This window comes from Protopterus annectens, chromosome 2.part0 (assembly GCF_019279795.1).
Source record: "Protopterus annectens isolate FY-2018-M chromosome 2.part0, PAN1.0, whole genome shotgun sequence".
In the NCBI taxonomy this organism is placed as follows: domain Eukaryota; kingdom Metazoa; phylum Chordata; order Ceratodontiformes; family Protopteridae; genus Protopterus; species Protopterus annectens.
The window spans coordinates 1,763,937,233-1,763,960,387 of record NC_056728.1 but is presented as its reverse complement, the minus strand read 5'-3'; the positions used below and the strand labels follow the sequence as shown (position 1 = coordinate 1,763,960,387).

The window sequence follows — 23,155 nt, the reverse complement described above, 5'->3', positions numbered from 1 at the left end:
TCTGGTCTGGAGCATAGAGCCCCCATGTTGGTGATGATCAGGTCCAGTATGTTTTCCCCTCTTGTGGGAGTGGTAACAAGTTGTTCCATAACATTTGAGTTTATAAATTCTAGGAACCTTTGGGCTAGGGTGTTGGAGCTAGAGTAATGCTCCCAGTCTATGTTTGGGTAGTTGAAGTTGCCCAGTATAATGGTGTTTGGAGAGACCTTCATATTTTCCAGTGTTCTCAGGAAGGCTGAGTGGGGTTCCTGGGTTTGGGAGGGTGGTCTGTAACAGGCTATAAACTGGAAGGCAGTTTTACCCACTCTTAGTTGCAGATGGATAGTCTCTGATGCTTCGTGCTGTGCCACCAACCTGGAGGTGTGGGTATCTTTGACGAATATTGATACTCCCCCTCCTTTTGTGGTTCAGTCCAAGTTTTGGGCCCGAAAAGCATGGTGTGAGGTATAACCTGGTAGTGCTGGGGTGCTCTCGGGAGCCTTGAACCAGGTTTCTGTTACTGCACAGATATCGATGTTCTCCATGCTAAGGAGAGTTTTGAGTGCATGCATCTTGAGGTTTATACTTCTGGCGTTGAGTAGCATTACTCTTAGTTTTTATCCCTTGTGATACCTATGGAGGTGGGTTTGTCTTTTGAGCCTTGCCTAAAAAAGGCACTATGGGGGTGGCAAGAGCCTTTGCCAATATCCGAAAGCCCAGGGGTGACAGGTGCAAGCCGTCCCTAGTGAAGCATCGTGGCTTGTCGAGCATGTCATCCCAGGCAGACAGGCATTGGATCCACTTTGAATGACACCAATACTTAAGCCAGTTGTTGAAATTGATCATCTTGTCTTCATATTGTGGCATCATTCTTGGTGAGGGTAAGATGCTACTCAAGGTCAGTGTCATACCGGCCTGGGCTACATGCGTAGAGAGCTCCTCTGTGTCTCTTTTCATGTAGACCAGGGAGGTGCATCTCAGGTCATTCACACCAGCATGGACAATGACTGAGTCATATTTGTACTTGCCTTGGAGTGACCTGAGTGCTTGTGTTATGTGGCGGATCCTAGCGCCCGACAGGCAGCTCTCCATGACCTTCTCCTTATTCAGCCTGGTGAGCAGGACGTCAGTGTGCCTGATGATAGAGTCACCTATTACAAGTGTATCAGGTGTGTTGTTTAGCCTTAAGGGCTGTGACTGTTCGGCACACTGGCTTTGTGAGCTATGTGTTGCACGTGTTTTGTTTTGTGGTAGCGGTTGCTTGGGTGTCTGCTTTGGAGGTCTCTGCTGCTTAGGCAGATTTTTATTTAGAGCCTCCGAGTATGTTTTTGTGTGTTTATGTGTTTGGTTTGATGTCATGGTAGGTCTATGTGAGACTGGAATTGTAGTGAGTATAGTTTCCTTCTCCTCCTGACTGGTTATGCCAGTACTGAGGTGAGAGAGCTTAGCCTCCAGTTTGGCTGTATGGTTGCATCTCTCACGTGTTAGAATTTGTTGGGAGGAGGAGAGGGTTGTCTGTGTACATGAGGCAGTTGTAACATTGCCTCAAGATTCCCAGATTCACCAGCTGGACCGGAGAGGAGATTGACAACTGACCTTTGGACATGCTAGAATAGTATTGGGAATTCCTTTATAATTGAAAAAAAGGGCCAGTGGGGAACAAGGTACTCAAGGGGAGTTTGTGAGGGTGTAGTGCTTTTAATTTTTTAGTGCTGACTTTTATAATTGCTTTAGTGAGCAAGTGCCAGGCTTTAGAGTAGGAATAGGGTGTTTATTATGAGAACTAGTTCAGTTCTAAGGGAAAAAGTGAAGAGCAGACTTTGTGGAGCCGAGAATGGTTTAAACCTAATTAAGCGGAGCTGCCCGATGCTGCGCTATGCGCAAAATCGCGCAAAGCTGCACCAAAGCAGGTTTTATACAGGGGGACTTGAAAGAGCTAGAAATTGGCCCAAAACGGCCAATAGACTACCAGATTCTTGTGCTGGGAACACTCCTCCAGGGATAGATAGGCTGCTCCAAGCTCCCCATTGCCACTGGTGAACAAAGAAGCCTCCCTTTATCCAAGAAAGGAAATGGGCAACACAGGAACTTTCCAAAAGTCCAGAATACAGCATAGCCTGTATTTGGACTACTCTAGGACAGGAAACAATGATCATTTTTTTGTTTTTTTTCTTTTTTGCAACAAACAGCAGGAAAATGCAATAAATATGTAACACAGGCTAGCACACTTGAGTGTGTAGCCTCAACAGGTAAATGCAACAAACAGGACAAACTTTAAAAGTGCAGGTGCAAAAACAACTTTAAACAGTTCAGTTCAAGAAGCAGAAATACTTGCAGTTTAGCTAGATCGGACAGTCGCCCAGGTAGTAGCAGGAAAAGAAACAGTTTTATCAGGTTAGCAGTCACTCTTTTAGCCTCTTTGCTGCTAGCACCACTCTGCAGGACCACGAGGAGCTTGGCTGAGTAGTAACAAGCACAAAAACCGCGCCAAAGCGGGTTTCATACGGGGGGACTTGAAAGAGCTAGAAATTGGCCCAAAACGGCCAATAGACTATCAGAATCTTGTGTTGGGAACACTCCTCCAGGGATAGATAGGCTGCTCTAAGCTCCTCACTGCCACTGGTGAACAAAGAAGCCTCCCTTTATCCAAGAAAGGAAATGGGCAACACAGGAACTTTCCAAAAGTCCAGAATACAGCAAAGCCACTAACAAGCCTGGAAAGACGCCAAAACCATGCGGCTGCAGGGTTTTAAGAGAAAGAGATCAAGGAGTTTTGAATTGACCCAAAATGGCCAATAAAACTACAGTTTCTAGGCAGTAACCACTCCTACAGGGACAGGCAGGCTCTTCAGTGTTAACCGCTGCCACTGGTGAACACAGAGACTTCCCTTTAGCCCAAGTAAGCACTGGCCTCCAAGAAACTTACAAACAGTTCAGAACAGCAACTCTGTAACTGAACTTTTTTTTTTTAAATTATAGAAAGTGGGAAAATAGCAAGATTGTTTTGTTTTTGTTTAAGGATAGCAGAGACACACAAGTAGCAAACTAGACAGAACAGTGCAATAAATGACCCCAGCATGTGTGTGCTAGGTCAGAGGCAGGTAAAATGTAATTTTAAGAAAAAACTATTTTAAATTAAGTGCGACACAAAAAATGCAATAAACAGGCTCTAGGTATGTTCTAAATGCTGTTTCTAACACAGATATCAACTTTTGCAAGCAAGAAAATGCCGAAAAGTAGGCGGCAATGCAGTTTTTCTAAGAAATAAATCAGAAGAAAATACTTAAAATCTCAAAAGTGGCTCCTTTCTTCTCTCAGCATTTTCTCCTCTTGGTAGGTGCCTCAGCAACATCTATCAAGCCTTACTCCCTACATTTCCCTTGTAAAGAAGTTTCTATCTACTCTAATAATTATTGAATCATTTCCACTACCCATTCCTTAAATTCTTTTCCTTTTAAAAGGTAAATAGGGAAGTGCCAGTGTCTCATTTTTACTTAATTACCATGCATCATTAGCTTAGTTTTTATCAGTGCATGATCTGAAATAGTTATTGGATGTTTGTTAAAGCTTTCAGTTAAATACATGTGTCCTGTGAAGTACAGTGTGGTGTATCTAGTCTAGCCCAATTATTGGAAGTTGGGTGATATTTAAATTCTGTCCGCATTCCTGCTACTGAATTTACATCTTCCATACCAAATATTCCAAAAATATATTTTTTTCAGAAATCTACCCTTTTTGTTATATTTTCCATTCTAAGTCCCCTTAATATATCCTCACTGTTGCAAATCAAATTCCATTCCCACCTGCTATTAATATTCCCTGCTTAAATTATTCCCACCTATTATACATGACAGTTGTTTTGAATGTGTATTTACAGTTTCTAGCTTGCATGAATATAATACTTCTACCCAGGCTTATCTTTTATACAGTTGCTAGTTCTTACTTCCACTTGAACCCATGTCACATTTTCAGAGACTTTTTGTTTTCAAGTAAACATTCAAATAAAACATCTAAATAGATTTTCAGAACCCCCATCCTCTTTTAGCTTACAACAAACAAACAAAAGTATGTACATTGTCAAAAAGTGAATTTTACCCCTCCAGATAGAAACAGTTGCGCCAGATTGATCGCCGCATCCACAGACATAACCTGTTCTAAAAGTAAAGTTACCCATGCCAAAGGGAATGTTAAAGCCTGTATTCCCACTTTCACTGATTGCTGTTTTTTTTTTTTTTTCTTATCTGTATTCCCTTTCAAGCTGTGAAATACAGGTAGCATGCTTTCAGTAAATATTAACTTTTAGCCCTAAAAAGTGCACTTGCTAACTTAAAATAAATAGATATAATTGTACACTGTTATATTAAATGTATTAAAGTATTAAGGCTGCTCAGGAGGAAACTGCCTATATACATTATTCACTTCCCACGGTTTTAGCCTTAATTTATTTTCTACTGACTTGCTTGCCAGTGTACCTTTAAATGTTAATTAGACTGTATCTCATTCTTGTCTCTTGGCACAGAGTGTTTAGAGATCTCATGATTAATTGCTTGCACCTGCAGACAGTTCACCCCCCCCCCCAAGTAAAAGCAGTTGGTATGGAAAAAAAAAACAGCTATTAACTTTGCAAATGCTTGAAAGAATCTTTTTTTTTTTCACACAGAACACACTGTTTGCATGTCTCATTGTTGCACCTGTAGACTTCTTGAATCCCAGTAAGGACATTTGCTAATGGAAAATAAATAGCTAAAGACTTTGCAGATACAAGCAAACTACCATTTTCTATGTTTTTCTTGATTTTTGTCCTATTTTTCTAACCTATTTGCTTAAAAATAACTGTCTATAGCTTAAACCAAGGACATTAATCTAGATATCAGTCTCTGCAGAGACTGCGCATTTGTGTACCGTTTTTTACTGTTTTAACTGTATTTTTCATTGCTAGATAGTGTTTCACTACTGTAATTGCATTTTTACTGAGTTACTTAACTGTAAGCTGATTTTTCATACTAAAAGCTGTATTTTTTGTTTGTGAGTGCTATCTCTGTGCTTTTCTGTGAGGTTTCTGTGTTTTAGTCAGGTAGCATAGTCTGGATAGAGGCCTGCTGTTATCCAGGCCTGGTTGTTTTGTTTGTTGAGTTTCCTGTGTTTCTGGCATATAACTGATTTGTTTGCAGTTAAAACGATTCTCTAGAGTCTCCTTGCTCCTTTATTTGTTTAAAACTTTCATTTAGTGGCTCACTGCTGGTTTTCTGCTAAGATAAGCATTTCTGTAGTATTTTCTGCCTCTTAAAATAGTATAGCTAGTAGCTGTAATAGTTTCCCACCCGTTCTCCCTATTGGTGTGTTTTTATACTAGGTAGCTTTGCAGTTCCCCCGCCCCTACTGTAAATTTGATCTGGGATACTCCTCCCTGTCTAGTGTCATTAGCTCATTCTACCTAATTCAGAGAGAACATTTGAGAAGGCCAACCCACTTAGGTTCTTAACCTTGAACTATCTTCTGCTCCTCCTTTCTCCCTTTCCACTTTACTAAAAAAAAACACTTTGCTAGAATCTCCTTGTGTTCTGGTGTTCTGACTGGGTGTGCTTCTCAGCTGATAAGTATATTTTTTGGCACGTTTTAACTGTTCAGAGTTGAGTAAAACAATAATTGAATTCAGTTCAGAATATAGTTTGAATACATTGCATTTATTTAATCTGTATTTGCTTTAACATTGCTACACACTCAAGTGTGCTAGCTTGCACTGTACTTGAATTGTTTTTAGTGCTGTTTTAGCTGCTTTTCTGTAAAAAAAAAATCTAAGCTTGTTTCCTGCCTGTCCTGTAACTAGTCTAGTCCAGATACAGAGTTGCTATATCCAGGACTGTTTCTAAGCTTCTGAGCCCTCCCCAAGCCTTTCTGTGTAGGAGGGAAGCTGTCTAGCTTATCAGTGGGAGTGGTAAGCACTAGTTAGCCTGTCTACCACAAGAGGAGTGTTTTCTGTCCTAGAAATTGTAGTTTATTAGCAGTTTGGGCAGTTTTTCCATCTCTTTCAACTTTCTGGTTTAAAAGCCCATGTTTGTGCTTGTTTTCTCCCTTTCCTGTAACTAGTCTAGTCCAGATATAAATTTGCTGTATCCAGGACTGTTTGTAAATGTCTGAGCCCCCAAAGCCTTTCTGTGTTGGAGGGAAGCCTTCTAGCTTGTCAGTGGAAGTGGTAAGCACTAGGTCGCCTATCTACCACAGGAGGAGTGGTTTCTGGCCCAGAAATTGTAGTTTATTGGCTGTTTGGGCAGCTTTTCCATCTCTTTCAACTTTCTGGTTTAAAAGCCTGTGTTTGCACGTTTCCTGCCTTTCCTGTAACTAATCTAGTCCAGATATACATTTGCTGTATCCAGGACTGTTTGTAAGCTTCTGAGCGGTGCCAAAGTCGGCTCTTCAAATGTTCAGATCTGCTAGTTCTCTCCTCTCTTGCACTTTTACTAGCTTATTAGTCTAGCACTTTACCAGACTTCTTGTAGCATTTGTTGTGGCACACAAAAGAGTTACCAGCACTAAACGTTCTACAAGGAAACTACTCCACTGCATATTTGCCCACCCCTCCAGGCATGTCTAAAGGTCAATTCACTGTGCTTTCTCCTATTAACCTGGTGAACTTAGGTATCCTTAGGCAATGTAGCAACTGCCTCATGTACATTGACAGCTCTCTCCTCTTACCTCCCAAAACTTAGACTTGCGAGAGATGCACTTATATATCCAAATTGGAAGCCACACACTCTCCAGCCAAGACTGGAATGGCTGGTCAAGAGGAGAAGGTCAACACTTGCACCACACCACATGGAACACACAGCCCTCCAGAACACACACCAGCACTGCCTTCACATAAAAACACAAGCCACACACCCACCTTCATGGAGGCTCTCAATAAAAATCTACCCATGCAGCAGAGGCTTCCAAGGCAGAAACACACTTGACTACCACAACGCAACACTAATCATGAGACTCATAACTCTCCTAAACAGTGTGCCACTTAACCAAAGCCCCTAAGGCAAAACAGCATGCCCAACACACTCGTCATAGGAGACTCAATAGTGAGGCACACTGATGTCCCACTCACTAGGTTGAATAATGAGAAAGTAACAGTCAGCTGCCTATCAGGTGCCAGGATCCACCACATAATGTATGCACTCAGGTCCCTCAACAACAGGTACAAATATGACTCTGTCATTGTACATGTGAGTGTGAATGACTTGAGACGTACCTCCCTGGACTACATGAAAAGAGACATGGAGGAGCTCTCGGATTATGTAGCCCAGGCGGTTGTGACCCTAGCCCTGAGCAGCATCCTACCATCACCCAGAATGATACCACAATACAAGCAGAAAATGACTGATTTCAACAATTGTGTAAGTTTCTGGTGGTATTTCTAAGGGGATCTAGTAGCTGTCTGCCTGGGATGACATGACTGACGGACCTCAATGCTTTGCCAGATATGGCCTGCATCTGTCACACCTGGGCTTCCAGATACTTGCCACCCCTATAGTGCCTTTTTTAGATGGTTTTCCAAAGACCAAATTACCACCATAACAGGTACAAACAAATGCAATCTGAAGGTCATGCTGCTCAAAATGCACTCACTCGAAGCACTCCTTAAAATGGAGAACATCGACATTTGTGCTGTAACAGAGACCTGGTTCAAGACAGCAGAAAGCACCCCTGCACTACCAGGCTATAACTCACTCCACACCTTTCAGCCCCATAACTTGGTCCAAAGCTCCAAAGGTGGTGATGTTTCCATATTCATAAAGGATGCGCTCACCTCCAGACTGGTATCCCAGCATAACGCATCAGAGATACTTCAGGTGCAGCTAACATTGGGTAAGACAGCGATTCAGGTCTTAACCTGTTATAGGTCCCCAACCATGTCCTGAGACTCACAGTCCACGTTCCTAAGCACCCTGGAGAATATTAGGATCCAACCTAACACTCTCATACTGGGCAAGTTCAACTACCCCTCCATTAACTGGGAAAGCTACTCATGTACCTATGCACTTGCCCAGCATTTCCTGGAATTCGTTAATTCCAGTGCCCTGGATCAGCTTGTTCTTACCCCCACTAGAGGTAGCAACATCCTTGATCTGGTCATTACTAACATGGGTGACCGTTTCTCTATACCAATAGTCAACTCCTCCCTGGTTAGATATGACTACAAACTAATCACCTTGGAAATCCACATCCCTCCCACCCATCCCCCATCCCCTGCAAAGGTAACCACCATGAAAAACTTCTCCAAAGATAACTTTGGGCTCCTAAAAACAGAGGTGGCTAACTTCAAGGCACCCATGCAAATGGAGAATAGTTGCATGACTGCCAAATCATACACCAATGCACTGTGCAAACACGTACACAAATGCATGGATCTCGCCTTACCCAGTATAACCAAGACGCTCTCCTCCAAAAAAAAAGGAAGCCAATCTGGTGGTCCCCTGCCATAAACAAACTCCACAACAGAAGGAAGAAACAGATGAGGAATAAGGTGAAGTCCCAAGACTGGAAAAACTCCCTTATCAGCCTCAACAAAAAGTTGAGATCCCTCATCAAATCCTCTAAAGCTAGCTATGAAAACAGAATTGCAGCAGATAGTAAAGATAACCACAAGGCCTTGTATAGTTATGTAAAGAATCTCCATGGCAATGCCTATATTTGCTCTGAGCTACTGCACAATTTTACCTCCTATACTGAGCCAACAGATATTGCCAATATACTGGCCAACAGATTCAGTGCCAGTTTTAACCCCCCCCCCCCCCCCAAGGACCAATCACAATACCAGTAGATTGCCAGGCATCCAGTATTACTGCTGCACAGATTAAAACAGCAGTGTCCAAGGCCAAGAATACAGCTTCTATGGGACCTGACAATATCCCTGGCTGTGTTCTACATGAACTATAGAGTGAACTGGCACCTCACCTGCCCCTGTTCAATCACAGCCTTACCTCAGGCTTTGTCCCTACCGAATGGTGCACTGCTACAGTTATCCCTCTCCACAAAGGAGGACTGACTCCAGACCCTGGGAACTATCGCCCCATTAGCTTGACGAGTCTGATATGCAAAGCTATGGAACGCATCATCACTGACCTAATAAACAAGGTTATAGGGAATCTCCAAACTCTGGATCCCACACAGTTTGGTTTTTTGAAGGGTAGATCATGCCTGCTCAACCTGGTTGACTTCTTTGAGTCAGTCACCAGAGCTGTATATGAAGGCAAGGTTGTTCATACAGCCTACATTGATCTGGCCAAGGCCTTTGATACCATTCCCCACTCAGGAATTATAGAAAAACTCACTAAGCAAGGCATCAACCCCTATATCACTAAGTGGGTTGCAAACTGGCCCTGAGTTTTATCAGGTCATCTAAATAAACCTCCAAAAATCAGAAAATGAAATGAAGAAATGGTTAGCTGTTCATGAGGCCTCTACAGAAGAGTGGTTTCAAAAAATAGAAGAGTTAGAATACCAAAGCACATAGAGAAAACCTGAGAATTTCTGCAGTACCAGAGAAACTGTATGGAACACATTGCATTAATTTTAGGGAAGTGCAAAAAAAGCTAAAGGTCCAGTGTTCTACAGCAGGATTTGTTAATTGAGAGGGCTCATGGAGTTTTATCAGCTCATCTAAATAGACAGCTGCGGTGGTGCAGCGGTAGCGTTGTCGCATCACAGCAAGAGGTTCTCCCGTTTGATTCTCGGCTGGAGCGCCTTCTGTGTGGAATCTGCATGTCCTCCCGGCGGTCGAGTGGCATTCGAACGACATGCGTGAATGGGCATGCCTTCGTTGAAGGTTGGGCGTCAAGCTGGCACCTCTGCACCATGAAAATCTATTGCCAATCATTAGCGGACCAGAGTTCCGGTGTGGCGACCCCTAACCGGGAAAAGCCGAAGGAACAACATCAGCTCATCTAAATAACTAAAGTTTCCTCTATTTTTCCAGTTTTTTGTTATTTGACTGTATATATTTCTTCAGTGTTTCTCTTAACATCTCCAAGTACATTTGATTTACTTTTTCTCTGAATTATTAGAAGCCCATAACTGAAATTTGAATTGCTTTTTGCTGAGCAGCTGCAAGATTCTCCCCAGCTAGAATTTTCTGTTCTCCTTTTTCTTGTTGATTTTCTGTTACTTCCTCCAAATTTCTTCTTTATTGGTAGTCTGGCAGTGTAATTACTAGCCAATAACTGCACTGTATCCAATTTAATAGCTTTAGTTGCTTTTTCTCATATTTGCAGTTCTCACAGTGGGAGAGCTCTAATCAACCTGTTCGTCATTATGCAGCCATCTTGGACGTACCCAGTAGTCTTCAGTTTTTTTTTTTCTTCTGGGAGGTATTACCTTTAGAAACAATCTCAGTTGGGATCCACTAAGCAGATAAGACTTAGGTCTGTATCACAGAGGTAGAGGAAGGTGCACTGGTTCTATCACATATGAAAGTCATGTACTTATAAGGCATCCTGCTTCCCTCTGCCATTTTTCTACCATTTTGATATGGAAGTTTCTTTTAAGAGTCATTGCTTCCTTTCTTTGTTTTCTTCTTTTCCTTTAATCTGCCTTACACAAGTTGCCAGAGGTTTGATCATACAGAATTGTGAGTAAAGAACTTAGGTGATCTGAGAACATTTTTGGTGTTCTACCTTCTAGGTGATCTGAGAACATTTTAGGTGTCCTACCTTCTAGGTGATCTGAGAACATTTTAGGTGTTCTACCTTCTAGGTGATCTGAGAACATTTTAGGTGTTCTGCCTTCCGAGTCCCATGAGTCTTGAGTCTTAGAGGTAGAAAAAGGTTGACCTTGTCCTGTACATCTAATGTAACTTGAACTTTTGTATATCTTTTAGATGTTTGCATATGGATACAGATACTTATATAGGCTTTTATACAGTTGGCCAATTAAAATTTGTTTAGGCAAGATGATTATTACAGTAAGCATTGGTGCAGCTATTAATGCTGGATCTGTCTGGAAGACGGTTGCTATTTAATAATGGCATGCATAATTTCAAATGCAAAGCATTGTGTTTACTTTCTTGTTATATAACATGTAAACATTATTTTCAATTGCTTGTTCAGAGGTGGATACATTCTGTGTGAAGTTTAACTAAATTTTTGGTTGGATGTAAATTAATGAAAAGCTATTTTGGTAGCCTTAATTGCAGTCAGTATACTCAGCTGTATATGTTACTACTTGATGATCTGTGTGGGGTAGAACTAGCTAAATTATGTTGTGATATTTGTCATGTTATGATCCTATACAAAATTAAAATGAAAAATATCTGTTTAGTCAAATTTAGGATTTCCCAGAGTAAGAAAAAAAGAGATGGTTCTTTGTTTCGATTTTATTTTTATTTTTTATTTTTATCTGCGGTGGTGGTGCTGCGGTAGCGTTGTCGCCTCACAGTAAGACGCTGTCCAGTTCGATTCTCAGCTAGAGCATCTTCTGCATGGATATATGCGTGAATGGGCGTACCTTCATTGAAGGTTGTGCGTCAGGGCTGGCAACTCGGCACGTAAAAATCAACTGCCTATCATTAGCGGACCGGAGTTCCGCTGTGGCGACCCCTAACCTGGAAAAGCCAAAAGACACATACATTTTGCATTTGTATACCAGGATAGTCCAACTGGGCATCAAAAGCCCCTTTTCAGCAGAGGCATGGGGAGAAAAGCTTCAGAGAAGTTACAGCATTACAAAATTGTTTAATTCAATTAAATGTGCAAAGAAGAGACATTAAAAAAATAAAAAGAACCAAGACATTGTACAAATATATTACATAAGTCAATACTGAAATTTAAACTACAGATACATTGCAGATTGTCTTATCTAAATTTCTATAATTTACAATGAAGCAGTAAAGAAAGAAAATGAGCAGTGTTTGCTAAAAGACATTTGCTCTGATAACAGAATATTTGCAGTATTTTATTAGCTGTAAAGTCATAGACTGTAATGCAGTTTTAGGCAGAAAAAAGGAAGTGAAGAACAGTAGTGAATGAGTTTATGAAGTTGATGTGTGACTAGAGATGCTGTAGAAAGCTGATCATGTTAGTATAGAAGTTTGTTTGTGTCTTTCGGCTTTTCCCGGTTAGGGGTCGCCACAGGGGAACTCCGGTCCTCTAATGATTGGTAGTTGATTTTTTACGTGCCGAGTTACCAGCCCTGACGCACAACCTTCAACGAAGGTACGCCCATTCACGCATGTCTCCAAGCAGAATCTAGCTGAGAATCGAACCGGACAGCGTCTTACTATGAGGCAACAACGCTAGAAGTAAATGTAGTAAAAGAGTACAATATAGAATGGCATATGTAGATACTTGTAAGTTAGAGTGGAAAACTGCGTCTGTGGACTATATAATAAGTAGTTATCAGTGTGAATGGAATCAGCTTATCCAGGGGATACACATGTGCAGACCATGCATTCATGAGGCATTTTTGAGTTTTGATTTAAAAATGATTTGTCTATTTATTTGCCCCATTGTTTGCGGGATGCTGTTCCGTTTTTTAGAGCTGCAGATGGAGTAAAAGATATGTCTCACTTTGTTGTTAGACTGCAATGTAGTTAGTAGAGTTTTGTTAGTAGAGCACCATCACTGGATAATTATTTTTAGGCTAGGACATTTTCTGGGTAACAGATTATTTTGTAAGCTGTTAATTTGTGCATGTGTGAAAGCATGGGGAAGTTCTCGTCAGATTAACTACCCAAGTGAAGTGCAGTGGTGAGCTGTAATTGATTGATTTGCTGTGAATTTGGCCACCTTACTGTAGCATTGCCCATGCTTAGAATCTTGGGTACAGCTAAAACTGACAAAATACATGGAAGGCATAGAGTAAGGTGGGTAGTAGATAAGCCATTCTAGCTTTTGTTCCTGCAGTGTCTGTGAGGTAGGGTTTTATCCTGTAAATTGATCCTTATTTCTGGTGCGTTTTTTTTTGGTTGCCTGCAGAATGTGATGATAGAATTTCAGGTGTTGTCTATGATTGGCACCTAGCAGCTCAATACATGACACACGTTTGATTTGAGCATTATCATTTGAGATGGTTGTGAAGAGCTGATTATCTTTAATCAGTTGTTTGTATGAAACCAGCATTAATTTGATTTTCTTAGGGTTTAGTAGGAGTTAAGAGTTGTCAAACCAACTTTTAATGACTGAGAAAACCTGGTGGGTTATTTCTTGGAATGAGGATGGGGATTTTATTCATAGGTTCATAGGTTGGTACTAAGCTATCAGCCCTAGGGCCTATACAAGCCTAGCCATAACAATTCCCTGGCTATTTCTTCCCTGGACCCCTGTCTAGCAGGGCAACTGACGTGCTCCCTGGGGTGAATTTCCTTTCTCCCATCCAATCGTCAAGGTTCCTTTTGAAGAGGGCCAAAGAGGCACTCTACTTGACATGTATGGGCAATCTATTGCAGAGTCTGGGGAGTCTCTGGGTCAGGAACCTATCCTTCCAGCATGTTTTGTTTATTGTGATGACATGGTTTAGATCCCTTGAACGTCTGGCTCTGAGGGATTGGGATTTCTGTAGGTGTAGCATGTCCAACAGCTCTGGGTTTGACATGGCCTTGTATGTTAAGCAGAGATCGCCTCTGAGTAGACGATATGCGACAGAGTATAGCTGGAGTCTTTTAAGGCGGTCAGCGTAGGGCATCTGCTTTAGGCCTGTGATTCTTTTAGTGAGGTATTTCTGTGGCCTTTCCAGTTGTTGCAGATGTCTTGAGAGGTACATACCAAATGAGGCGTTGTATTCTATAATGGGTCTAATGAGGGATGAGTACAGTGGGACAATGACCTCCTTTTTTCTGGTTGAAAAGCCCTTAGTGATGAGGTGTGCCACATAGAAGGATTTCCTGACTGTTGTGGTGATGTGGTTATCGAAGGTGAGACCACTGTCCACCTGTGTCCCTAAGTCTCTTATCACACTTTCAGTGTTTAGTGTACTGCCACCTATATGGTAATTCACGAGTACATGTTTTTTCCCAAAGGGGATAACTATACATTTCTTGGCATTGAGCTTGAGCCCATGACTCTGGCACCAAGCATCTGTTTCTGTAAGGCCCTAGAGTATCCACATCATTTGGGGATTCATTAATGGCTCCCAGTTTGCAGTCATCTGCGAACGTTGTTAGCCAGAGTCCCTTAGTGTTGGCCTGTACTTCAGAGAAGTAAATGCCAAACAAGTGCGGTCCCAGGACTGAACCCTGAGGTACTCCACTTGTCACTTGTCTGGAGCTGGATTTGGAGTCGGCTACTTTTACAGTGTGGGTTCTATCAGTAAACCAGTTAGCAATCCATTGGGTGATGTAGGGATTTATGCCCAGCTTAGTAATTTTATCTATGATTCCAGAGTGGGGGATGGTGTCAAAGGCCTTGGCAAGGTCTAGATAAGCTGTGTGGACCACCTTACCCTTGTCCATGGTTCTGGAGACTGATTTGAAGAAGTCAATCTGGTTCAGGAGACAAGATTGGCCCTTCATGAACCCAAACTGGGTGGAGTCCAGTGTTTGAAGGTTGCCACTGTCTTTGTTTATAAGTTCCATGATAATACGCTCCATGGCCCTGCAGATAAGGCTCATCAGACTGATGGCCAGTAGTTTCCATGATCCAAGGTGGATCCCCCTTTGTGGAGTGGAATAACTGTAGCTCTGCACAACTCAGTGGGCATGAAACCTGAGGTGAGGCTATGATTAAACATGACACATAGATGAGGTGCCAGTTCATATTGTAGTTCATGTAGTACACAGCCCGGGATGTCATCTGGTCCCATGGATGCTGTATTCTTAGCTTTGGAGAGTGCGTTTTTTACTTGTGTGGCTGTTATTACCAGAATTTGGCAATCTGCCGGTATTGAGATGGGCCATTTAGGGGGTGAGAGGGGGGTGAAGTTGGCACTGAATCGATCTGCCAGGATATTGGCAATATCCTTGGGATTAGTATATTTAATGCCATTCTGTTTTAGCTCAGAGCAGATCTGAGCATTGCCATTTAGATTCTTGATATAGTTGTAGAATGCCTTGTGGTTGTCTTTGGAATATTTGGCAATTTTATTTTCGTAACTAGCTTTGGAGGATTTTATGAGGGATCTCAGTTTCTTACTGAGGCTGGTAAGGGAGTTTTTTGCATCCTGGGATTTTCCTCTTTTCTGCAACAGTTTCTTCCTTTTGTTGTAAAGTTTGTTTATGGCAGGGGACCACCATAATGGCTTCTTTTTTTAGGATGAGAGCATCTTGGTTCTATTTGGGATGGCACGATTCATGCATGAGTGGATGTGCTCGTACAGTGCCTTAGTGTAGGATTCATCAGTTGAACTTTCAGTTCCCGTATGCATACGTGTCATGAAGGTTGTCACTTCTGACTTGAGTAGCATGAAGTTGGCTTTGGAGAAGTTTTTTATGGAGGTTTCCTTACTGGGGGGTGGGGGTGAGATGTGGATGTTAAGGGTGATTAGCTTACTTTGTTAGTGTATTGCACAACAGACGTAATATTTGATGCAGTATTTAAATAGTTGATAAATAGAATTAAATAGTAGTGCACCAAGTAAGAATCCCTGGGGGACACTCACAGAAACTGGAGAGCAGAAGAAGTTATGTTGCCATTGTACTGACTGCTGCCTATTGGTTAGATAACTATGGAACTGGTGAAGTGGACATTGTGTATTTAACTGGATGAAAGCACTTATCAGCTTAATAAAACAAGTCATGATTACGGCTTTTGGGAACCTGCGGTTATTTCTTTTTGTGTTTGGAAATAGTTTGCCAATTTTAAGCATTAAGCTGTCTGTATAGCAATATGCCAAGCATTGGGTTTGCCTGTAAGATCATAGAGGATTTATGGGGTGTTTGGAAAGAATTTCCATTCCTTTTGTCAAGGATTACGATTATGTCTGGGATGAAGCCATTTAAATGAGTTATTTTCTTTTCTTGCCACAGTAGGCTTCTAAGAGAATAGCTTTTAATAACAGAGATACAGAAAGGATCATGGTTGAATAAAGTATATAGTTAAGCCATTCAAGCTTTACTAATTATATAGTGATGAACACACATACTTTAATAGTATAGTAATTAATGACAGGGGTAGTGTGTGAACTGAGGTACTGATGCAATTAGATATTCTAATTGTAAAGTGCTGAGCACAAATAATTTAACAGCATAGTAAGTAGTAACACTGGTAGTATAATGTGTGAATTGACGTACTGATCCAATTAGATTTACTGATTGTAAAGTGCTGAGCACAAATAATTTAACAGTATAGTAAGGTAGTAACAGTGGTAGTATAATGTGTGAACTGACGTACCGATCCGATTAGATTTATTAATTGTAAAGTGCTGAGCACAAATAATTTAACAGTATAGTAAGTAGTAACAGTGGTAGTATAATGTGTGAACTGACATACTGATCCGATTAGATTTACTGATTGTAAAGTTGTTGTCTTTCGGCTTTTCCCGGTTAGGGGTCGCCACAGCGGAACTCCAGTCCGCTAATGATTGGCAGTAGATTTTCACGAACCCCGAGGAGCCAACTCAATGTTCAACCTTCAACGAAGGCACGCCCATTTACGCATGTCTTTAGAACGCCCATCCAACTGCGAGGAGGACATGCAGACTCCACACAGAAGGCACTCCCCGCGCTCCAGCCTGGAATCGAATGGGAGAACCTCTTGCTGTGAGGCAACAATGCTACAACTGCACCACCGCGGAAGTCAAAGTGCTGAGCACAAATAATTTAACAGTATAGTAAGTAGTAACAGGGGTAGTATAATGTGTGAACAGACATACTGATCCGATTAGATTTACTGATTGTAAAGTGCTGAGCACAAATAATTTAACAGTATAGTAAGTAGTAACAGGGGTAGTGTAAGATCGCAGTGAAAGTACTAGGAAGGTTAGAGAAGCAAGAAGCATGTTATTAATTCAACGGTTTATGGCTGTCCAGTTCATTATTAACTTGCATTCAGCTCTTAAATGTGTTTAATTAAAATTTATTTTGAATACTGAATAATAATGAAATTTCTTTTGAATGCAGAATAATATTGTGCAGTTTTATGGAGAGTGATATATTTAGTACAAGATATTTTGTAGTTTTCAGAGTAAGCATATAAACAAATATGAAGATGTCAGTGAAGTGGTGGGCTTGTCTCCACTGGTATAAGTTTATACTGTACTATGTAAAAATACTTCAGCAACAGGAATAATTACTGTTATCTAATTAAGTTTATTAAGTGCATGGGTTCATGTTGTATTTATGATGTAACATTCTTGAACATAATTTCCCAGAATGCCTGTTGTTCTTGTATGCATTTGTCTGTTTGCTTTCATTTTCACCTTAAAGGAATGCAGGACATCTCTAATAGTCCAACTTTGCAAACAAACTGGGCAGTAATAAAGCCTAACTGCCAGATTGGCATAACCTTTCCTTTCTTGGGCTCTAAACAAGTCCAGTTTAGAACAATAATGCAGTAATTGGCCCAGCCTATAAAGGCAAGATGTATATTGTTGCGGAAGTGGTAGGATTGGGGCCTTTTGGCTTCCTCCTGTTCTGCCCAGTTTATTTCCCTTAAATAACACTCTCTTTTAACCTTTTAAAGCTTAAGCCCATCTCTTGTTGCAGTTTCTAAGTAGGAAGTTTTTCGACAGAAAATACTAAGTCTGCTGCATACTTCTTCAGTGCAGCTTCACAAATTCATCTGCATTGTAGCTGCAAATCATAAACCAGGCCCTGGCTTCAGAATAAGGGATGGTACCTACCTCTTCCTTTTGCATTACCATAGAGATAAGTAAGATACGTGTTTTGCCCAATTCACTGTGGTTCATGTTGATTATTCCAAAGTCGTTTCAAATTATGTCTGTGTGACAGTTAAGTATCCTAGTAAAATTGCATGTTCTTTCTCCTACATCAAGATTGACTTTAGCAGTCAAATTCTAATTATCCCTACACTGAAGAAATGCAGTTTTGTCTGGGGAAAAAAGTAGCAAATTAATTGAAATTATAGGGTAATATATAATTGTGAAACATGGGATTGGTAAAGCCAGTCTAGTACCAAATGGGTTACAGTAATTCAAGCATCCGAAGGGAAATTGGCCCACATGGGCAGCTGTCGTAGTACTTACCTATGAACCTATTCACTTTCTGCTTGACATGGGTGCGATTGTGATACAGACTGTGTACCTGGTCATACTTCTGCACTGAACTTCCAGAGGAATGATATTGTTGCAGTATGTACTTTGCTTCAGTGGTCTGTACACTACAGCATACCTGAATTGTGAGGCATTTACTGGGAGCATTTATGTAGTAGTTTAAAAAATGATAAACTGTTATGTATCCCTGGTAAAGCTGCAGTGCCATCAAGCCTCTGAAGATTCTCTCTCACAGCCCTTGATGTCTCTTTAAGAGTGGAACACGCATCACATAACCAATATACTTTACAATTTTAACTCCCATTAATCTAATTTTTCATAACAGAAACATAATATTTGTCTGTTAGCCATAAGTCACAACAGACTGGGGATATCGAAGTTCCTGACGCTCAGATTTTTGTCACACAGATTAAGAGAATTGAACACAGTCCATTGTTTGCATTCAGTCTCAGTAGAAATGTTTTGATTACATGTTGTGCTTTCTGTGTTAAGTACACAACTAGTTAGACAGATATATAAACTGAAGTTAATGCAGCCACATTTTGCTGTTTGTTGACCAAAAGAAGTAGCATTCAGGGACATCTTGGAATGTGTAAATTAATCTCATAACTAAGATTATTTAGCATAGTTTACTTTGAAATTTCTGGTGGTTTCTTCACAACTTTTCTTGGGATACAGGGAGATTCTTGCCACCAGTGCTTATCAGGTAACATGGGTTGCTCAGTTAGAGTGACAGCATGACTCCCTGATTCATACACAAGATAAACCTGCACTGGAGAAAACCTCATTAGTGAATAATTGCCATTTCTCAGAATCATACAGTGAGCTGTCAGACTAGTGCTTTCCCTATCAGCCTGTGCATCGTGGTAGCATAAGCACCTCCCACAACATACACAGGTACGTGTGGGTATACACACACACACACACACACAGCCAAAAAAAACCTGCACAACTGGTCACACTCACAGAATCCCTCACCACAACACACACATGCACACACAGCCACAAACAAACCATTATTCTGCTAACAGTGCCATTCGTGGGTAGAGGATATGGCTTCATTGTACTAGCCACTCCCCTGGACTGCTGCATTTTCATGCAGATTCACCACATGGATCACTGTCCATGCTACAGTCTCTTCCAAACCAATACCGTAGCAGGAGAGTGCTATCTGATCACTCGTGCTTACCTTGATCTAGAAACCTTTGAAATTAAGGCTTCCACATTCTGGTAACCCTTTTTGAGTCCCAGGGTTTCTGTATGTTGTGTGAAAAAATAGATTACTTATTATTTATCATTATTATTTTAGTGTATCTCGATGTTAACAATTACAGTTATAACCTGCTGAGTTGTTTTGCCATCATCAAAGTTGCTTAATGGCATTTTGGTTGTGGAATCAGTTGTTTATAAGTAGAGAATATGTTTGTTATCCCTTGCGTAAAATTACGCAGAAGTAAGAGGCTAGAGTTATTACCCTAAGTCTATAAAGGAACCAGACTAACACTGTAGACAGTAGTATATAGTTTAATCATGTCATCAGCAACTTTGTAATCTTGCTGATGGATGCAGTTCTGTAAAGTAAAACTCCATCCTTCAGAGAGATACAGACTAAAATAAATGGTCTATTCATAATGACTTGATAAGATAACTGAACAGGTATTACTTGTTTGGTCTTTCTTTTGTAGTAGTTTTTTTTTCTTTGGGCCTGGCAAATAAAACAACATACCTCTCAACTATCCAGATTGTTGCCTCATATTTTGGCCTGATCTTCATACAATTTGTGATTTTCTGGCAAATCATTGAGAAATGAAGTCACTAAATGATTGATGACTGACATTTGAGTTTCAAACTTCATATCCTTCAGAAAATGCATGCTAACACAAAATCTATTATTCTACCAAATTTCTAAGTTTATGTTAGCAATATTTAAATTTTGTACCTGTGTTGGGCCTTTTTCAGACCTTCCTGATCCCACCAAAGGTTGCACTAATATGCTTTACAGTAGACAGATTTCTCTGGATTCTAACAATACATTTGATTGTCACCTGATTGATGATCAGAACTGGAAGTTAGTGTTCTTGATTTAGCATGGTATGCTAAGTTCAGCATGCTATTGTGGACATTACAATACAGATTGCAGACCTAGATCCCTTAACCTCTAAATTTTAAGCCAGTTGGCGAGTATGATTCTGCATCTCTTTGTCCTAAGATCAGCACAGAGAGTAAGGAATAGTTTACATTTTTATTCTGCAAGTAATGTCCATTCCTCTAAAAACACAAGCTTTTACTGTGAAATCTACCCCATGGTAGGGCTACCGGTAGTACCATAACATGTAGTTTTAATTGCCTTCATTTCCTATTAAAGTGAGTTTTTTCAACAGTTTTACACTGGAATTAACTACTGTTATGCATTTCTTTTCCTCAGGTTAATGGCCATTTTGATTACATGAAGCAGATGGATGTAATATTAAAAACTGTGGCCATCAAAACCAAAGAAAGTAGTACAGAAGACATCTGGAACCCTAATTCCTCTCCACGGAAGAGCAAGGAAGAATTATCCACCAGATCCACAATAAAACCAGAAGGTGCAGATAAACTATTGCCAGATAATGACTTTTCTGAGTCAGCTGACAACAAGACAGAGCCAATATCTTCTCTGCCCTTTGCTGAAAAGTTCTGCAGTAATGAAAAACAGAGCACAAATTCAGTTCCTATGCTCCCTTCGTTCATGGCAGATTATGACAACACTTCAGCAGGAGACACACTAACTGGCAGTGAAAGCATTCATTGCAAGCTTAGACGTGTGCGGTCTCTCCCATACTAGATTAAAGTAATTGTAGGTCCTAATAAGTGTTGCCTTGTGCATATTAACATCTGTCTTCATAAAAGAACAAAGAACTGACACATCTTTTATTTTCCTTCTAGTTTGGAATTCATCTTCCCTAAAATGAATAATACCAATGATGTTTTGGGTGTGGCTCCTTTATGACAGTCAGCTGATATCTGATAAACCAACTGTATATAACGAACTGAAAAAAGCATGCGCACTCTTATGGAGTAGTTTTTCATGAAAGCAGTATTGACAAAGTACTACTGAGAACAAAATGTTGTGGAAGGGTTTTGATGTGAAAGCATTGCACTATTTCAGGACACTAACTTTAGTACTGAATGACTTAAAAAAGTTGTACATAAAAGTGGAACAAATAAAAATTGGAAATGATGCAGAGTTACACATAGGTATTATGGGTATATTTTTAAGAACAAACTACTCAGTCTGTAAACAGTCAAATGAAACAGTCCAGTTCTTCTTTAAAACTGCCTGCGTTCTGTCTTTGGCTAGTACATTTATTTACACATTTTAATTTTGTATTTATTTTGTACATTTATGAATATGGCACTTTCAGGTGTTGCACTTTAGAAGATGGCCTTCCATTCTTAAATGATGTCGTTCGCTTATTAAAATGTGTTAATTTGTGGTATTAAAGTACCACTTTTAAATGAAGGGAGATTTCACTTGTCAGTAGACTTGCAAGGATGAATGTTACTGTAGGGTAGGCAGTATACCATTGTATTATAACACAGGCTATCGCTATATATATTGGGGTGTGTCCACACTCCTGGTTATTTTTTAGTTTTACATGTTAATATGAGACTTGAATATGCAATGGTGAATATTCAGTGATGAAATGATTTTGACAGAGGCCACCAAGCTCACCTTTTCAAGGAAGCCATTTAACATGTCTAACTATTCTTGACTACATCGGACATATTGTGGCAAGATTTTCATACAACCCACTAATGCCATTTTTATTACTGTCTTAGCAAGATGCCATAAATAACAATAATTAAGTATCTGTTCTGAATATTACTGACATGAAAGTGACTTTTTTTAAGTCTTCCTTGTTAGTACTGGTAATGTTGGATTAACTTGGCTGCTAATGGAGCTGTAGGTCAGTGCCCTTGTTTTCATATAGGCCTTAGTTCAGTGTTTATTATTAAATGTTTAAGTAGTTACAAAAGAAAGTGTTTCAGATCTTGACAATCAGTAGACATATTCTGGTTGGGATGCCAATCACAGACTTAACATGGAGTCATATGTCTCTTGTATTGTAGGGCCAGGCTCGGCCCTACACATGTCTATTGAATGATGTAATGTAGGCTGTTTTCCAGATTTCAGTAGTAAAAATCATGGTACACACACAGACACACACACACACAGACACACACACACACACAGACACACACACACACACACAGACACACACACACAGACACACACACACACACACACACACACACACACACACACACACACACACACACACACACACACACACACACACACACACGTCGTATTGCTTTATGGATACATATTTCCAGAATCTACTTATGAAAATAGCTATGGTAGAAAAGACAAAAAAAATGTAACTGTTTGTGGTAAGCCAACCTAGAAGGATATTCCAAGTTACTGAAAACATAACGTAAATAGACTTACTTTTATAAGTAATTGTTTTATTGCTGCTTGTCTGTTACACTAGACCATACCTGTTAACTTGCCAAAAGTTTGCCATAAGAATGTCCCTGATAGTGCTTCATATTTCTGCTTTGTCCCTTGTAACATGTTTTTCTGGTACATACATTAGTGAGGATTACATTCAGTTAATAATGGCAGGCGTTGCAGTTTTATAGTTGTTATTCAGAAAATGTGTGTTGATGCAAAACGTTTTGTTCTATTAACTTTTTAAGTGAGTTAGAGTAATATTTAAATGTTATCCATGATTTTGCACTTTTGTTCCCCCCATTATTTTGACTAGTCCAGAATTCTTGAGCAAAGAAGTTGAGAGTTGTGGACTGGAGGCATAAACACTATGCATCATAATTCTATAAGGATTTAGTGTAAACACTTTTTTTTTCTAATTAATACTGGATCTTAATGAAGTCTTAAGCATATCTGCAGAATAGCCCTATTCTAATTGCTGCTTCAGGTAACTAATTTATTAACTGGAAGATGTTTATATTGTTTGAGGAG

General features: G+C 40.2%; 1 protein-coding gene across 3 annotated transcripts in view; it reads left to right on the top strand.

Moving 5' to 3' along the window:
• The window catches only part of TMCO4 (transmembrane and coiled-coil domains 4), a 1,335,578-nt gene extending 1,313,185 nt beyond the window's left edge, over positions 1 to 22,393 (top strand). For 2 of the 3 annotated variants that reach the window (XM_044061793.1, XM_044061795.1), the window contains exon 14: positions 20,552 to 22,393. In XM_044061793.1, the coding sequence (XP_043917728.1) occupies positions 20,552 to 20,950 (399 nt within the window). In that variant the 3' untranslated portion in view covers positions 20,951 to 22,393. The remainder of the gene's footprint in view (positions 1 to 20,551) is intronic. The other variant, XM_044061794.1, reaches the window with a different exon arrangement.
• Positions 22,394 to 23,155: the final 762 nt, after the last annotated feature.